This window comes from Protomyctophum bolini, assembly GCF_963924005.1.
Source record: "Protomyctophum bolini genome assembly, chromosome: 14".
Taxonomy (NCBI): domain Eukaryota; kingdom Metazoa; phylum Chordata; class Actinopteri; order Myctophiformes; family Myctophidae; genus Protomyctophum; species Protomyctophum bolini.
Genome location: NC_137875.1, coordinates 27950962 through 27969130, shown reverse-complemented (window position 1 = coordinate 27969130; position 18169 = coordinate 27950962). Strand labels below are relative to the sequence as shown.

At 43.1% G+C, this 18169-nt stretch overlaps 1 protein-coding gene across 1 annotated transcript in view; it reads left to right on the top strand.

The window, feature by feature from the left end:
* spred2b (sprouty related EVH1 domain containing 2b) overlaps positions 1–18169 on the top strand; it is a 35032-nt gene that overhangs the window by 1331 nt on the left and 15532 nt on the right. The window contains exon 2 of the mRNA XM_080781507.1: positions 17604–17814. Coding sequence (XP_080637633.1) covers positions 17604–17814 — 211 coding nt within the window. The remainder of the gene's footprint in view (positions 1–17603; positions 17815–18169) is intronic.

Genomic DNA, 18169 nt, shown 5'->3' with positions numbered 1-18169 from the left:
CATTTTATATGCTGTGAAGTGAGACGGACCATAATGAGGAACCGTTCGTTCCAAACGGTTGTTCCATTATATTGCACAGTAAGAGTAAACATGCCCGTGTAACCAATTTGTAGCTCTGATGGGGTACAGATGTAACCAAATGGACCCCGCTGGTTACATTCTGTGCCGTCTAGACTCGAGGAGCTAAATTCGGTAGAAACATGCAGCGATACACAAGACCGCGCCCGGCCGGTGTGCAGTGCATGTTTGTGTCCCTCTCTCTCGGCTACCAGGCCTCGGCTCTGTGCTCGATACGGGTAGGTTTAGGTTGAAGTATGCCTGGCTTGCCTTGCAGGATCCCAGCCTGCCGTGGAGCGGAAGGGCGAAGGCCACGGGGAGGGGAGGGGATGTTTGCGCTGCGGTCGCGTGACGCTGTGCTCATTCATAAAAGCTGTAACCTTCAGCTCGTCCCATTCATGCCCGCCGGACTAGCGCTACCTTGACACGAGGGCACATATTGGTTCATAACCGGAAGGAAAGTGTCAATGAGCGCTCATCAGCTCTACAGTCGCAATGGATCTAGATTCTAAAGGTGTGTGTGTGTGTGTGTGTGTGTGTGTGTGTGTGTGTGTGAATAGCCTGTCACTGATTGTGTCAGGTAGCCTATGTGGAGGTTAGTACATAGTGAATAGTTCACCTGTTCAATGTAGCCAAGCAGGCGTGATGTGTCAGTTTACCATCACTGCTAAATGTGATTATAGGGACACGCACACCAAAGCCACAAGCTGGGGGGGATGTATTGATCTCCTGTGGTGCTGCAGGGTCAGCATGTGCACCGTTTCTATCGGCCAGGAGATACCCAGTGACATTCAGCTAAGGTCACTGAGGCAACGAAACATAATCCGATGCTCAACAAAAAAAGCATTCAAACTGGCACACGCAGCAACGAGGAGTTATTCATTTCCTCGCCAGGTCTATTCTGTTCTTTCAGGAGCCTCTAGGCGAGCAGGATAGCCAGAATGTACATTGTACAGTGCCCTCCAGATTTGGTGGCACACTTGGTAAAGAAGCAAACTGGTGCTGTATTAAATATACACAGGTTGTGAGCTAGATATGCTGCAAAATAATAACCTTCAAAACAAGTAGTTTATTTTCTCAAAACTAGAGGTGGCAAATGATTACCACCTAATTATTCCTTTTGAATAGAGTTCAAGTAAAACAAATGTATCAACATTGTCTTCATCTATTTAATGACTACCAAAGGATTCCTGCTTTCATGGTTTAAAATGTGGCAACACATAGGAAATACATTAGTCTGACTGACATCATAAATGCATTCAGATTTGAAAATTGATCTGGCCAGTTGAGAACATTGATTTTGTGGGTAGTAGTACCCAGTTTGTTTTTGGGTGTATTTCATGGAAAACCTAAGGTCCTAAGGTCTAAGGTAAGAATGGATGTACCATGATGCAAAAAGGTGTTTCAATCAAAACAATAGAGATATTGTTTGGGCATTGGTTCTATTCTTTTTTCAACATCAGTTGTGGCAGTGTCAATGTTGTTGCAATGAAATTAAGTTTTTTTGTATAGTTTTTATAGTTCAATTTTAAGCACCAGTTTGAACATGTAAGAGCTTCAATCTTTCCATGGCACAGCCAAATGGCAACAAGTTATATTTTCAGTGATTAAACCTGATAGATAAATAGAACACATTGCCAAACTTAAATAGGACAGGTGATGTTTGTTGATACATTCCACGTGGATGCCACAGGAGACATTATGCTATAGGTGAATAGAAACCTAGTATTATATTTATTAAAAAAATGCATCTATAAAAGTGTATATACCGGTATAGCTTATTCATAATCGCATCAATTATTTTTGTGTTTATGCCCTCACAGACACGGACTGAACAGAATCCTTCCTTGAATTTGGGACAGTCACAGCATAGTCACTTTTCAACATGTAGCTAAATCCACATTCAATCAATCGCAATTCTTGTCCATGAAACACGTTTTTGGTACTTATTGGTATATAGTGCATATTATAATGCCATGGTGTGCAGCAACGAACTAGAGACAGATAATACATTTTGGTTTGGGACAACACAACACACTTTGTTTTTTATATATGATACACAGAACACATACTAAACCCACACCCACAACTCTGTCCAACAGTGAAGCCTGTGAAGGAGTCTTGCTCCTTCTTTTTCAATCTGCGTTGGTCTATCCTCATTTCTCTCTCATTCCCTGCTCCCCTGTCCCTCCACCATCATGTGGAACAGATCCTTGCTCACAGAGTTTCCTGTGTCTTTACAGAGCAGATCATTGCTGCCTGAACACTATCTGTAGCTTTTGTATAATGGTCTGGGTCCGGCCAGCTACGTATATCTGGAGACCAAACAATAGTGCCGGATTGTTGGCCTGTTTTCTACTACGCTAGTTTGCGTATCAGCTGACTTGGATGACCAAGATTATAATAGCTTTGTTGCGTTTTCATTCACTTCAATATGGTATGTGTGTGTTCCCCTCATTTTCTATTCTAGAATTTGTCCTGTTGTGAGTTTGAGTTTAAGTTCATTTTTGGGGAATGAATGTACATGTAGTGGAAGAGGTTGTACAAAGTAACACAAACCAGCATGTGTCATGCCTAATTTATTTTCCATCTCATCTGTAACGCTTGCAGAGTTGCCGACAAGAACAAAAATTCAAACTAACATGTTTCATTGAGCTGTAATCAGATCTAGACCTGATCCAAACAGCTTGTGTAATTGGTTTCTCCAATTTTAAGTACGGAATAGCTGTGCTTGGCCACACAGATTAATACAGTGATGCAGTATCATCGTCAGAATGTCTGGACCACCAAAGGAACATGTTAAGCCAGTTAGTTTGCTTTACTGTGAGTTTGGCTTACCTGACATTATTGGAATCATCCTGATGTGGTAATCTTTGCCTGGCACTGGTTAACAACTGCTGAGACAAATTATTAGCATTTGACCCATAAGCAGCGGATGTTTGTGTAGGCTTATTATAGGTGCCATGGGCAGTCTGTAGCTACAGCATGTAGAGAGAATGCTCTGCAACTGGAAGAGCCACGTTCAAGACCTGTATCTGCCTACTGAAAAGGCCATTCTGTGGTTGATCATATGCACGGCTATCTAAAAGAAGAAGTTCCTACAGGGATTAATGCATCTATGCAGTATCGTAAAATGTCGTCATGTGTATAGTTTCTTCTTCTTTTACAGCATATAAGTTGCAGCCCATGTTACTCGCTTAATTTGTTGACATTGTATAACAACTTCAAGTCTAAGGCCAGGGATGTAGTGAAGGGTAGAGCTAACTGTCTATAACTATTAGTGTTATTTTTAAGAGTTTTCCCACCATTAATACTGTAAAATAAAGTGAGTTTTATTAAAGTTACAGTATGTTCCACTGGTGATGGTGGTTAGTCTTGTGGTATTACTGAACTTCCTCTAACTTCACTTCTGCCATTTCATGGTCAAGGTTACATGAAGTGCTAATTGTGTATTTAAAACAAGACACAAAAGGATCAGGTCATGTTTATACAGGTAGGATTTTATAATTCGCCCCTAAAAGGAATGAAAAAAACACGAAAACATATGGGAACATGGGAATATCTCTGCTGTCGGGAAGAAGCCACCTAACTCCAAAATGTCATCGAAGTTGGTATAGGGTATGCGCATGACATAATTTACAATTTAGGCATTTAGGCAGACTCTCTTAATCCAGAGTGATTTACATTAAGCAGTAACAAAAAGCATGGCATAAATCACATGTATAAAAGTAGTTATCATGAAACATGCGTAAGCTAAGAACTTAACAGTGGAGTATCTATGTAAACTATACATACTATACTATATTATATATTATACATGTGTACTATAAAGTGCTATGACTACATAAAATGCAATTCTAGTGCCGTCTACGTAACATGCTATAAGTCTGTTAAATACTATATAAGTCTACATAAAGTGCTATATTTAAAATACTATATAATCTACATAAAGTGCTATCTGAGGGCTAGTGCTACGGGCCATGGTGGAGTCTGAAGAGGTGGGTTTTCAGACTACGGCGGAAGATTGGGAGTGAGGCTGCAGTTCTGATTGTGATGGGAAGTGCATTCCATAGTTTTGGAGCCAGAAGGGAGAAGAGTTTGGGACGTGTGGAGCGTTGTCCCGGCGTTTTTAGTGAAGGTACTTCCAGCTTCCCTGCGTTGGCTGATCTGAGTGCGCGGGAGGGTTTGGAGGGTACGATCATACTTGTAAGATATGGGGGAGCCATGCCTTTGGTTGCTTTGAATGCCAGCATCAGAGTTTTGTATTCTGTGCGGGCAGCGACCGGGAGCCAATGGAGGGAGCGGAGAAGGGGGGAGACGTGTGAGAATTTTGGCTGGTTGAAGAACAAGCGAGCTGCGGCATTTTGGATCAGTTGGAGGGGCTTAAGTGCACATGCCGGTAGGCCAGTAAGGAGGGAGTTACAATAGTCAAGTTTTGACAAGACTGTTGTCTGGATTAGGAGCTGGGCTGACTCCTGGGTGAGGAACTAATTCGTCGTATGTTATAGAGTGTAAACCTACAGGATCGAGTGACAGCTGTGATGTGTGTTTTGAACGAGAGCTAACTGTCCAGGACAACGCCAAGGTTCCTGGCTGTTGGGACAGACTTTACCAGGGCGTTGTCTACGGATATAGTTAGCTCCCGCATAGGGCAGGACTTAGCTGGGAAGAACAGAAGCTCAGTCTTGTCTGGGTTCAGCTTGAGGTGGTTGGAAGACATCCACTGTGAGATGTCAGCAAGGATGCGCTCTTCCACCTGGGTGCTAGAGGGGGGGGGGGGAGGATAGAAACAGTTGTGTCATCGGCATAGCAGTGATAGGATATATTGTGAGCTGAGATGATAGTGCCAAGGGATTTAGTTTACAGTGAGAAAAGGAGGGGACCAAGTACAGATCCCTGTGGGACCCCAGTTTGGAGGGTACGGGGGGATGATGGCAAACCTTTCCAAGAAACCTGGTGGGTCCAGTCAGAGAAATGGGAGGAGAACCACTTCAGCGCCATCCCGCTAATGCCTAGATCAGCTAGGGTGTCTAGGAGCAGCTGGTGGTTCACTGTGTCGAATGCCGCCGATAGGTCTAGGAGAATCAGGACTGCAGAGTGGGAAGCAGCCTGGGCAGCATGTAGTGCTTCTGTGACTGCGAGGAGTGCATTTTCTGTGGAGTGTGCCTTCTTGAATCCTGACTGGTTGGGATCCAGCAGGTTGTGTTAGAGACGACACGTTCAAGGGTTTTGGAAAGAAAGGAGTGATACCGGTCTGTATTTCTTGACATATGAGGGGTCAAGAGTTGGTTTTTTGAGGAGTGGTGATACCCTGGCTGACTTGAAGGCAGACATCATCATCATACCCGGAAGTTATGCAGGTACGCCTACTGAGTGGCAAAAAAATGACTTCCTGGCCTTGACAGCCCATACATCTAAACAGAAAAGTCATACCTGATTGCGTTAAACTCACTTTGCCACTTTGCTTGATTTGCCACTAACTTTATGCGTGCAACTTTATATATTGTCAATTACTTGCATGAGAGCCTGAGAGGTGGTGGAGTTAGATGCTTTAGCAGACATTTTGAGGGTCCAATGTATTTAAGAGGTGCTCCGAAGCGCTTTTTACTACTTTCCATTGGTTCAATATTTTTTTTAAACAAACACAGACGTAAAGGGTGTTCAATAGCATTGATTTATAAAAAAAAAAATCAAAAACCTCTGAGTGGAGTTAGTTGGTTTCCTCCCAACAGCAACCGTTTATAAATGAGTATATGCTGAGCAAAACATTCTGCCTTGGAGCTGGACAGCCATGCAAGCCATAATGAGAGCAACCATTAACATCCTATCTAAATAGTGGCTTGATCAACCGTTTTACACCAAACCCTGATGTCAGTTGGAAAATGAGTCGTTACTTAGATTGGATGTAATACGTCTAATGTGTCGGACTAAGAGGATATTGGTGCATTACAGACGGGACTTTGACAGCTTTTCCATCACCTATAAGAGGTTTATAACCAATCAGCTTAGTTTCAGTCCGGGTCATATTTCCACAGCGACGGAGGGGCCTGCAAAGTCACCTTGGGAGAAGCTGGCTTCCTCCTGGAATACAGTTACATCTCCCAGTTCCCAGATGGGGAGGTTATGGAAAAAGACTTATGTTTAGCCTTGTTAGACAGCAGCAGACTGGAAGGAAGGAACAGAGCAGTGTTGATTTTGACAACAAATTTATAATCAGTTTTAGTCATTCTTTGGACAAAAAAAATCCACTTAGTTTTAGTAATTTTTGTCATCTCAAATGTTTTAATGTTGTTCTAGTTTTAGTCGACTAAATATCATGCGATTTTAGTTGACTAAATCTACAGTTGATTTAGTTAACTAAAATGTATTTTGGAGGGCCATAATGGTATCATAATGGCTGATTTTACACTTGGTTGCATGCTGAAAATAGCCGATCTACAAGCTCACAACGTTGTGACTATTTTAAACATTCCACTAGTCCTTCTTCTCCACTAGTCCCCTAACATTTTGGTCTAGTTTTTAATGGTTGATGAAATTGTCAATGTATTTAGTCATAGTTTTAGTCATCATATCTTAGTTTATATTTCGTTTTTATTTCGTTTTTGTCAGTGAAAATCACATCCATGTGAAGTGAATGGTGCAACTCTGTGTGGGGGTTCCCGACCCACAGGAACGCACCCAGGGTACCGGCCCGGTTCCGGCGAGCCGCCCCACGTCCGAAACGGTAGAGAAATGACAGTTACCATGTCGGGGTCCCCAGGGGTGGGTGAGTCCAGACCCCCAAGAACGCACCCAGGGGGCCGGGCCGGTTCCGGCGTGCCGCCCCACGTCCGAAGCGGTTGAGAAATGACAGAGTTACGGTGTGGCGGTCCCTCTACTGTACTCTGTACTGTCACTGTACTGGCACACCCGAAAGCGTCATATACAGTTAATACGTGCGTGTGTGTTTGTGTGTGTGTTAGGTTGCGCACAGGTGGTGAAAAACAACCATGCTGTTTTCGTGCTCATACCCAGCCAGCGACCCACCCAGCCAGCCAGCCACGAGCTCCGTAAGGGAGTGGTTGCACCACTCAAAAAGGGTAGTCGACGAACATTTTAGTCTTAGTTTTAGTCTAAGAAATCAACACTGGAACAGAGCAACTTAGAGAATCTTTAGCAGTCCTGCTAAATATTGTGAATCTCATAAATATAATTGTTAAATTAGGTTTATGTGAATGTTATCTAGCTTCCATCCATCTTCAACCGCTTATCCGTAGTCGGGTCACAGGTGCACCAGCTCCACCAGAGAGCTCCAGACTTCCCTCTCCAGAGCAACATTAGTAACTTACTCCTGGGGGATTCCGAGACGTTCCAAGACGAGTGAGTCGATGTAATCCCTCCATCTCATCCTTGGTCTGCCCGGAGGTCTCCTCCAGTGGGAAGTGCAGCGAGGACCTCCCTAGGGAGATGCACGAGAGGCATTCTAACCAGATGCCTGAACCACCTAAGCTGACTCCTTTCCAGGCGAAGAAGCAGCGGTTCTACTCCGAGTCTCTCTCGCGTGACGGAACTTCTCACCCTATCTCTAAGGGAGACGCCAGCCACCCATCGGAGAAAACTCATTTTGGCCGCTTGTATTCGCGACCTTATTCTTTCGGCCATGACCCACACTTCATGACCATAGGTGAGAGTAGGAACGAAGATTTCTCGGTAGACAGAGATTTTTGCCTTCTGGCTCAGCTCTCTTTTCGTCACAACCGTGCGGTGCAACGACTGCAATACCGCCCCTGCTGCGCAGATTTTCCGACTGATCTCCTTCTCCGTCCCCCCCTCACTTGTGAACAAGACCCCGAGATACTTAAACTCCTTCACCTTCCCTACTTGGACTGCACAATCCACCGGTTTCCTGCTGAGAAGTGAGAACCATGGCCTCAGATTTGGAGATGCTGATCCTCATCCCGATTCCCTAGCTGTCTAGCTTCTGTATAGTTTCAGCAGACATAATGGGCTACTAGCTACATTTACCTGCTATGGCATACAGCACTAGTCTGATTCAGATTCTCCAATGATGTTCAATCTACTCAGCTAGGACCACTTTAGTAACTAAGCTATTAGGTTTTTGCTCAAATGAGCCTGTGGGCTGTATTTTGCGTGTCTTAAGTACCAGGTCTTATTACCTAACTTGAGTAAACTAAATACCTGGAGGCGTGATCAATGCTCTTTGGCTATTCTGAGTGGCCAAAGAGCATTGATCACGCCTCCAGGTCTTTAGTTTACTCAAGTTAGGTAATAAGACCTGGTACTTAAGACACGCAAAATACAGCCTCTGCTAGAATCTAATTCATTTTCACAGATTAATTGTCGTATGTCATACAAAAAATAATAATAATAATGGCACAATGGCCACCTTTTTGTATGTATGTATGTATGTTCTGATATCAATATGAGTTTGTTAGCCACCCATATTATTCAGTGTTTGGAAATTGGGATGATTTGAGCATGACAGTTAATGTTACAGGCCAAAATGTCTAGAACAGGGGTTGTCTGCTCAAAAGTAGACCAATTAAATCAAAAGTTGAATAATAGTAGATAATCTGTGTTGATGATCTGTGCATGTAATAACTGACAGTATGTCAGTGAATTTCTTGAGCCCCTTTCCCACATGGAATCCATAATATTGTTGGATAAAAATAATCTGGCGAAGGCAATGGAATAGAGTGGATAGTCATTCACACATTGCCCTCCTTTATGGAGTTTATTAGATGACTGATACAGTATATTAATGATTGCGCTATAGACGTCTAATTGCAGGCAAAACAGGATATTATGTATAATGTACATACATGATGATGATTGTAATGGCTTGAATAGACAAAAGCTTCCTTATTTCAGAGTTGGATGGTCCAATACCCTGTATTGGCTGTATTGCTTGCTCTGTTTTCCAAATCGTCTGCAACAAAATTGAATAGCGTCACAGGTCATGGGATTTAAAGCATCACTTCCCACGTAGCTACAAAAATACTGTCGGAAAATGTACGTCTTCATTCCCAGTTCAGCTGTGCATGGGTGAAGATTGCCACATTACTTGCCACATTACTTACAACAAGTGAGAAAGGGTTAGTTTTCCTAACACTGTTGTTGTGAAGCAGCTTTGTACTTACAGGTGTATTTATAAAGATTGACCCAAAGGAGACACCTGCACCTGTCCACCACCAGCTATGAATTTATTGCATAGGGCCTAAATGGAAACAAGACCCTAAGTGCTGCTATCCCTTTTGGACTGAGTGTTTGTCTGTATGTAAAATCAATCGAACGAGTCAATGCCAGGATGATGCCATCCAGACTTTCCCTGTATACCGGTAGTTAGGTTTTGCCACTGAACGCCATATTGCAATTTGTGTGGTTTCATTCATAAACTTAGCTGACCTCGTCATTTGCTATCAAGATTGCAAAGAGAGTACCCACTGTTATTAGTCTTCAAGGCACTGAATCTTTGATATCAAATGCTGTAGTAGGCCAACTGAACTGTAGGTTTCTCATGGGGGGGGGGGGGGGGGGATGGGTGAGCCAAACTCACAATATGATTGGTCAGTTAGCTATGGGATGTTAGCTATAGCTCTATTCTGCGAGTTTATGACCTTTGTGGGACACGCACAGTGTGCAGCCTAGACATGTGAGCGTTGCCAATAACTACAGCTGATTGACGGATAGCCGATCAGACTTTCCCTCGGGGGGCCTCGAGTGTCAATAGTCCTGAATAAATTCCTCTCACCCCGCTGACTAATGATCTGCTTCTCACACCCTGTCTGTATATCTTTCCATCTCTCTCTCTCCTCTACAATGTACTCTGTAGAGTGCTACTATATGGTCCATTCTGTTTCCCAAACAGTGGGCCCATTTGTGGGTCACAGACCAATTTTTATGGGTCACGAGTCACGACACAAGTAAAAAATATATCCCATTTCCTTTTCCTACATAAAAAAAATGTGTATTTCAATAGATGGTTTTATATCATTTTATACATTTTATAAATCTAAGAAATTCCATAAATAAAAGCAATAAGTAGTGAAAATAGCCGATAGCTCGCAACGTGTTGTGCACTTTTAGATCTGCTGTTTTCACCAGTTTGGGTCCCAGACAAACATCTAATCGGCTCTCTTTTGGGTCTCGACCTGACGTTCAAAGTTCAAAGTTTGGGAACCACTGCTTTTAAGTAGCGGTATGTCTTGCTGCTTGCACTGTCCCTGTGCACATGCCGTAATCCTCAGCATTCATTTGAGTTACTCTGAGAGTGTGTAGTGTACAGTGTAACCAAAGGGGCTCACCTCTTATGGGCCTATTTCACTTCTCATATCAAGGCCCATTATTTATTTGGCATTTGAGACACAGATCACCATTTGATGAGATTTAGCCTCTCAGACCCAAAACCTACAAATATTTTGTTGTCGTTGGATAAGATTTTGTCCACAATTCCATGCTGTATTGATGTGGTACCATAGTAGATAACAGGAGAACGTTGTTCAAAATAACAATTCTACATTCTCTCTAAATGTGTAATTTAACTCTTGAGAGCATGAAATGAAACCAAAGGGACACGTGAAGAGTCAAAGATCTATAAGGGTCCATTTGGTTACCAACTTTCAATAATTTAGCTGGGGACCACCTGGAACCCCCTCAAGGATCACTGGTTGAAAACCACTGGCCTATTTGATCACATTTGTACACCCTCTGCTCTGAGTTAAATTAGTTAGGTTTTTACTGTACAGCATAGCATGTAAGGTCCTTTTGTACAGGCTACCATGATTGACACTAGTATACATACAAATGGACAGTATTTATATCTGCCCTATTGATGGCACCACCAGGACTTCTAGCTGGCCAACTTTGTATTTATTTATTCATACATTTGTGTATTTCTTTCTGATAAACAAGTGATATTTGGAGCAGAGTTTGTCAAGCAGGCCTGGGGTGTGGTCTATTCACTCCTTATCAGAGGAAGTGAGGCTGCTCTTATCACACATGGCTGGGCTGCCCTCACTGGCCCTTTTATCTGTTACACATGATGCACTGGATTCCTAGCCTGATAACAGACCCATTGCAGTGTTGTAATGTACACTGCACAGTGAAAACCTATTCATTTAACTCTGTGGGCTGTATTTTGCGTGTCTTAAGTACCAGGTCTTATTACTTAACTTAAGAACTGGAGGCGTGATCAATGCCATTTGGCTATTCTGAGTGGCCAAAGAGCATTGACCACGCCTCCAGGTCTTAAGTTAAGTAATAAGACCTGGTACTTAAGACACACAAAATACAGCCCTGAGTGTGCAATGTAACCTGTAAGTGACAATTTGGCATTTATTTTGTAACACCTTCAGAGTTATAAATGATAAATACTATGTAGATGATACAGACCGGTCATCTGGGTTAGGTCTACTTGCTTGTGATGCTAGCTATTTGGCGTGTTAGCTGTGTGTGTGTGTGTGTGTGTGTGTGTGTGTGTGTGTGTGTGTGTGTGTGTGTGTGTTTTTTGTAGGCAATGAAAAAAGGGGATATTTACTCGTGATCTACAAAATGTGGTCTGTGATCCAAACATGGGTCCCGACCCACAGTTTGGGAACCCTAGCATGTAGAAGTAGCACAGTGCCGCTGGTTGTGGCTGGCTGTCTGTCTGTGTGTTCCAACCACAGATTGCAGGGCTGCGTCTACAGACTGTGTTTTAAACATGGGTCACGAGACGACACAGAATGTGACAAGTTCATCTCAGGGAGTTGATAGCCGGGATCATGTATCTCTCAAACCACATGGTCTTATTTAGCTCAGAATCTAGCGTTACTTATTTCTGTTAGAGGTGTGTGTGTGTGTGTGTGTGTGTGTGTGTGTGTGTGTGTGTGCTTCAGTTAACTTCTGTCAGAGTCAGACTTTAATGTAAATTTAATTTAGTGGGACTTCTTATGCGATGGTCAGTTAATTTAAGGGATTCAAGTACGTGCATTTATGTATATCTGTACTATGGAGTCAGACGGGTATGTTTTGACTGTTCTGTCTTTCACTGTATGTCACTCAGTCAGTCGGTTTTGTGAATGTGTGGGTGGGTGCTGGTGAACCAGTCTTGCCACCTGTGTGTGTGTGTGTGTGTGGGGAGCATCAAATCGCTGAGGCTGTCTGAGCTAAAGCTAATTATGTAACAACGCCTTCATTCACTCCAGTTCTCTATCATTCTCACTCTGTCGTCTTTCCTGCCGCCTCTATCCATCACCTCCCCTGTTATCTTTCCCTCTGTTGCTCTCTCTCTGTCTTCCCCTCGTATCGTTCTCCACTGCCTTCTTTTACCAAACACAGGCCAGGCATCACTGGAATATGCAAACAGTGGTGTATCCTGTTTGTGTCACAGGTCATTCATGTAGAGATCACTGTTGTGTCATTTGTGTTGCAGCCAAGGGTGGTGGCTGCCATCCTTGAGAAGGCTTTGTTTTTTTTACTGTACGGCATCCAATTGCCCTGTTGTTGGAATTCTTTGTTATTGTATTGTTAAAAAAAAGTGGCTTGATGTTAATCAAATAGTCTAAACTATAGAGCCAACATTGGTTTTGTTGTATACCACAAGAGTTATTTTCGGTCAGTGAATTTGAATGTACAAGAGGCATTCCAACATGTTAGCTACTAGCCTGTTCTATATTACCCACCCAGTCTAGGCTGACTATTTTGTGTTTTTTCGATGGAGTCCTGAAAGACCTAGGTTATATTTGTTGGTGGAACCAAATCAACGATAAAACCATTGACAAAATCGTAAACCGTTGTCTCCTATGACTTGATAAAAAACTTAGTTTATGGTGCAACAACTATTGTGTACAAATTCACACTCAAGGTCATGCTGAATGGACCGAATCACCGCTATTATCAATATCTACACAGTGTACTGTAAAGCACTAACAGTATACTGTAAAGCACTGTTCATAGTGTACTGTAAATCACTGTTCACAGTGTACTGTAAATCACTGTTCACAGTGTACTGTAAAGCACTGTTCAGTGTACTGTAAAGCACTGTTAACAGTGTACTGCAAAGCACTGTTCACACAGTGTACTGTAAAGCACTGTTCACAGTGTACTGTAAAGCACTGTTCACAGTGTACTGTAAAGCACTGTTCACACTGTAAAGCACTGTTCACAGTGTACTGTAAAGCACTGTTCACAGTGTACTGTAAAGCACTGTTTACACAGTGTACTGTAAAGCACTGTTCAGTGTACTGTAAAGCACTGTTAACAGTGTACTGTAAAGCACTGTTCACACAGTCTACTGTAAAGCACTGTTCACAGTGTACTGTAAAGCACTGTTAACAGTGTACTGTAAAGCACTGTTCACACAGTGTACTGTAAAGCACTGTTCACACAGTGTACTGTAAAGCACTGTTAACAGTGTACTGTAAAGCACTGTTCACAGTGTACTGTAAAGCACTGTTCACACAGTGTACTGTAAAGCACTGTTCACACTGTAAAGCACTGTTCACAGTGTACTGTAAAGCACTGTTCACACAGTGTACTGTAAAGCACTGTTCACACAGTGTACTGTAAATCACTGTTCACAGTGTACTGTAAAGCACTGTTCACACTGTAAAGCACTGTTCAGTGTACTGTAAAGCACTGTTCACACAGTGTACTGTAAAGCACTGTTCACACAGTGTACTGTAAATCACTGTTCACAGTGTACTGTAAAGCACTGTTCACACTGTAAAGCACTGTTAACAGTGTACTGTAAAGCACTGTTCACACAGTCTACTGTAAAGCACTGTTCACACAGTGTACTGTAAAGCACTGTTTACACAGTGTACTGTAAAGCACTGTTTACACAGTGTACTGTAAAGCACTGTTCACAGTGTACTGTAAAGCACTGTTCACACAGTCTACTGTAAAGCACTGTTCACACAGTCTACTGTAAAGCACTGTTCACAGTGTACTGTAAAGCACTGTTCACACAGTGTACTGTAAAGCACTGTTCACAGTGTACTGTAAAGCACTGTTCAGTGTACTGTAAAGCACTTCACAGTGTACTGTAAAGCACTGTTCACAGTGTACTGTAAAGGACTGTTCAGTGTACTGTAAAGCACTGTTCACAAACACATTTTTATCAAATATTTTCAAAAAATGTAATTGAGAAATAAAATAATACAGATACATCAAAGAAATAAATTGTCTTTAAAAACTGCGTTGTGATCTTGTAGATCGGCTATTTATTTTTTGCGTCACAGGCTAAAATGTTTGGGAACCACTGGCACTGTAAAGCACTTCCTGTTGTGTGATGCTACTTAAATGTAGTGTGCGTCTGCTCATCGTATGTGAATTGACTACTGTGGGCCTGCTGTTAGGGTGGAATTTGACACACACACACACACACACACACACACACACACACGTGTATATATATATATATATATATATTAGTGTTGTCACGATACTGGATTTTCAACTTCGATACGATATTTGGAAAAGTATTTATATTTCGATACCACGCAACCACGGCGATTTCTGAGGCTTTAACATTGCAAGTACAAATAAAAGCTGTGCAGTATTATGCACTTTCATAGTTTTTAAAATGTTTATTATTTTTATTATTATTATGCCTATAATTATTATAATTATTATTATTATTTTAGGTTTATAATCCATAGTTACTATGTATAATATTATGCCTATAATTATTATAATAATTATTATTTTAGGTTTATAATCCATAGTTACTATGTATAATATTATTATTATACATAGTAACTATGGATTATAAACCAGCTAGGCCTACACATAAAAGGAAAGTAAAGCACAACCACAATTTAATTTCTTTCTGACGATAGTCAACCACATCATCTTGGTTTCTATTCCTTATTTATAACTCTAGTTAATGTTCTATTCAGATATTATTCAATGCATCATGGCCAGCATACTCAAACTACTATTATTATTTTAATATTCAGAATCCCCCGCGCACGCACGCGCACACACACACGCACACACCGTAACACAACGTTAGCTTGCTAGCCTAGCAAATTAGCAATGTTGTGTTTAGGCTACTGTTGATAGCTTTAGCAGCTATCGCTAACATGAGGAACAGCAACAACAAGTAGAGTAGGATGTAATTGTGGGCTTTGGCAACTGTCCTCTTTGGCTCTCCGTGTTCATCGGATTCTTTATAGAAATACGAGCGACCTGTTAAAGAAGTTAAGAACACAGCGGGGGGACACCCGGGACAGAAGTGACAGAACGAGACAGACTAGTGTACTGAGCGCAGTGAGCGGTGACTGAGCGCAGTCCCTCCTCTCCCTCAAGGCTCAGGAGGGAGAGGGCTGAGGGAGGGGGCTGTTTGACTGTGCACTGGGCACTGGGCAGGAGCATGTCTCAAGTTCCAACGGGAGAACGGAGCGGCACTTAGTATCGATACTTTGGAAAAGTCATATCGAATCGTTTTTTATTTTTCAGAATCGATATTTATCGATATATCGATATTTTCGACAACACTAATATATATATGGAGAAGTTTTGTCAGAGTTGGAAGCTCATTGGTCTGAGGAATGGATTGGTTTCCTCCCAGAATATTTAGGAAGGTCAGCAACTCTTGAGCCACATACAGCTCTTTAGGCCCTCCCTAGTGGCTCCATGCAGCTCTTTAGGCCCTCCCTAGTGGCTCCATGCAGCTCTTTAGGCCCTCCCTAGTGGCTCCATGCAGCTCTTTAGGCCCTCCCTAGTGGCTCCATGCAGCTCTTTAGGCCCTCCCTAGTGGCTCCATACAGCTCTTTAGGCCCTCCCTAGTGGCTCCATACAGCTCTTTAGGCCCTCCCTAGTGGCTCCATGCAGCTCTTTAGGCCCTCCCTAGTGGCTCCATACAGCTCTTTATGCCCTCCCTAGTGGCTCCATGTAGCTCTTTATGCCCTCCCTAGTGGCTCCATACAGCTCTTTAGGCCCTCCCTAGTGGCTCCATGCAGCTCTTTAGGCCCTCTTTAGGCCCTCCCTAGTGGCTCCATCCAGCTCTTTATGCCCTCCCTAGTGGCTCCATGTAGCTCTTTAGGCCCTCCCTAGTGGCTCCATGCAGCTCTTTAGGCCCTCCCTAGTGGCTCCATGCAGCTCTTTAGGCCCTCCCTAGTGGCTCCATACAGCTCTTTAGGCCCTCCCTAGTGGCTCCCTGTAGCTTTACAAACAATTAGTTTTTGTCACATTTTAACTTAAATTCATCACATCCATTTTAAATCCTCCAATATTTTAAAAATACAAAAACAACATTTCTATCAAATAAATGTACGTCATAGCCTACAACACATGTATTGGCAAGTTGCCAGCCAGGTGGCTTGTGTAAACAAACCGGTATGCGGTTCCTTGCTACAATATGTATTCCAAATGCAAAAAAGGAAAGAAAACAAAGAATTGAATAGTTTGATCTCGTCATTTGCTTTCACTGCAATTGCTGCTGGATTATTACCTGTATGTTTCATCTGCTGCGAAAATTGAACACATTAACCCTTACCGTCAGAGTTAACACATCGTCTATAGCTGCCCAGTGTAACAAGCTCACAACACGACGAACACAACAACAGAAAATGCACTACACCATGCAGTTTAAGTGGTTAAGGTTGCCGACCCGGCGGACCCGTGCGTCCGTGCGTGTGTGAATGCAATGCATATTGCATATAACACATGTCCTGGTACACCACCTCCCACCCTACAGAGTCTGGCCCCAGTAAAGGCCTGACTTTAGACGCCCTCAGACATTCTGTCACTGTGTGAGTCCGACTAATAACAGCTATTCATTAGCAAGCTTTCATCCTCATACTTAAGAGTTGTTTCGATACCAGCGTTAGTCTGTCAGAAAGGCTTCGGTTATCGGTTATCGGAACATCTGCTCTTGTTAAGCATGTTTTAAAGATTTATCTATTCGAGTCAGAAAATGATTTGGCCTTGCAAACGTGAAGCGAGGAACGCAGGTGTTGTTGCCTGGATCAACACAGGTCTCCTCCAGGTCTGTTAAAGAGAGGCGCAACAACGCAAGCGTAAAAAAAAAAGCTGAATCCAGGTCTGGCGGGCGTGTGCGCGCAACATGCACGTGTGCAACAAATTCACGGGACCGCGCTCACGTAAATACGCTTGCATTGTCGCACTGCGACTTCTCCGAGCAAAAATGCAGGTCTCATTGAAAATGAACTATAGGCGCATGTTTGCAAGGCCCTTAAAGCTTCTTCAGATGCAATGGAAAGAAACGCCTTATTTTAGCCAGCAGATGGCACTCTGCCTGTCAATCATCACCCCTGCTCCGCCCATCCAGGGGCTGAAGCATAGGAGAGGGGAGGGCCTAATTATTCAGAAAACCCCAGATCACAGAAAATCCACTGAATGTTCAAAGTTCAGGTTTTTTGGGTGCAATTGAGGTCAGAAAACCTGTCACCAGACCTTTAATAAACTGGCACTGTCTCTCTGTCTCCCTCTCTTCCTTTGCCTCTCTCTAACTGTGCCTCTCAATCTACCCTCTCTGCCTCTCAATCTACCCTCTCTGCCTCTCAATCTACCCTCTCTGCCTCTCTCCCTCCATCCAGTGATAGCTACATCGTGCGTGTGAAAGCGGTGGTGATGACGCGGGACGACTCTAGCGGTGGCTGGTTGGCCCAGGATGGAGGGGCTCTGAGCAGGGTGGGTGTGTGTCGGCTGCTGCCTCCGGATCTGGCCCCCAACCTGGCCCCTATGCCTAGCTCCAGTACGCACTCTAGCCACTTCCTAATCCATGGCGAACGACTGCGGGACAAACAGGTACTGTGCATACTTGCTGTTATGCGTCGCACGTGCACTTACAATAATTTATTTCGAGTACACAACAGATGCACATTAAATTCCATCTTGAATTCTATTCACAACGCAGAAGCAGCAGCCCTGTAGAGTCTCCATAATGATAATCAGTTGTGTATGAATGAAAATGGAATCACGCAGATGAATGAAATACTGATTCATGATTAGTCATGAGACTTGCTGATGTAATCACGCATTACGTTTTTGTTTGACACAGATGCATGCACTGCAGCATATACAAAAAAAATTGAGTGGTGCAACCACTCCCTTACGGAGCTGTGTGTGGGTTGCTGGCTGGCTGGGTGGGTGGGTATGAGCA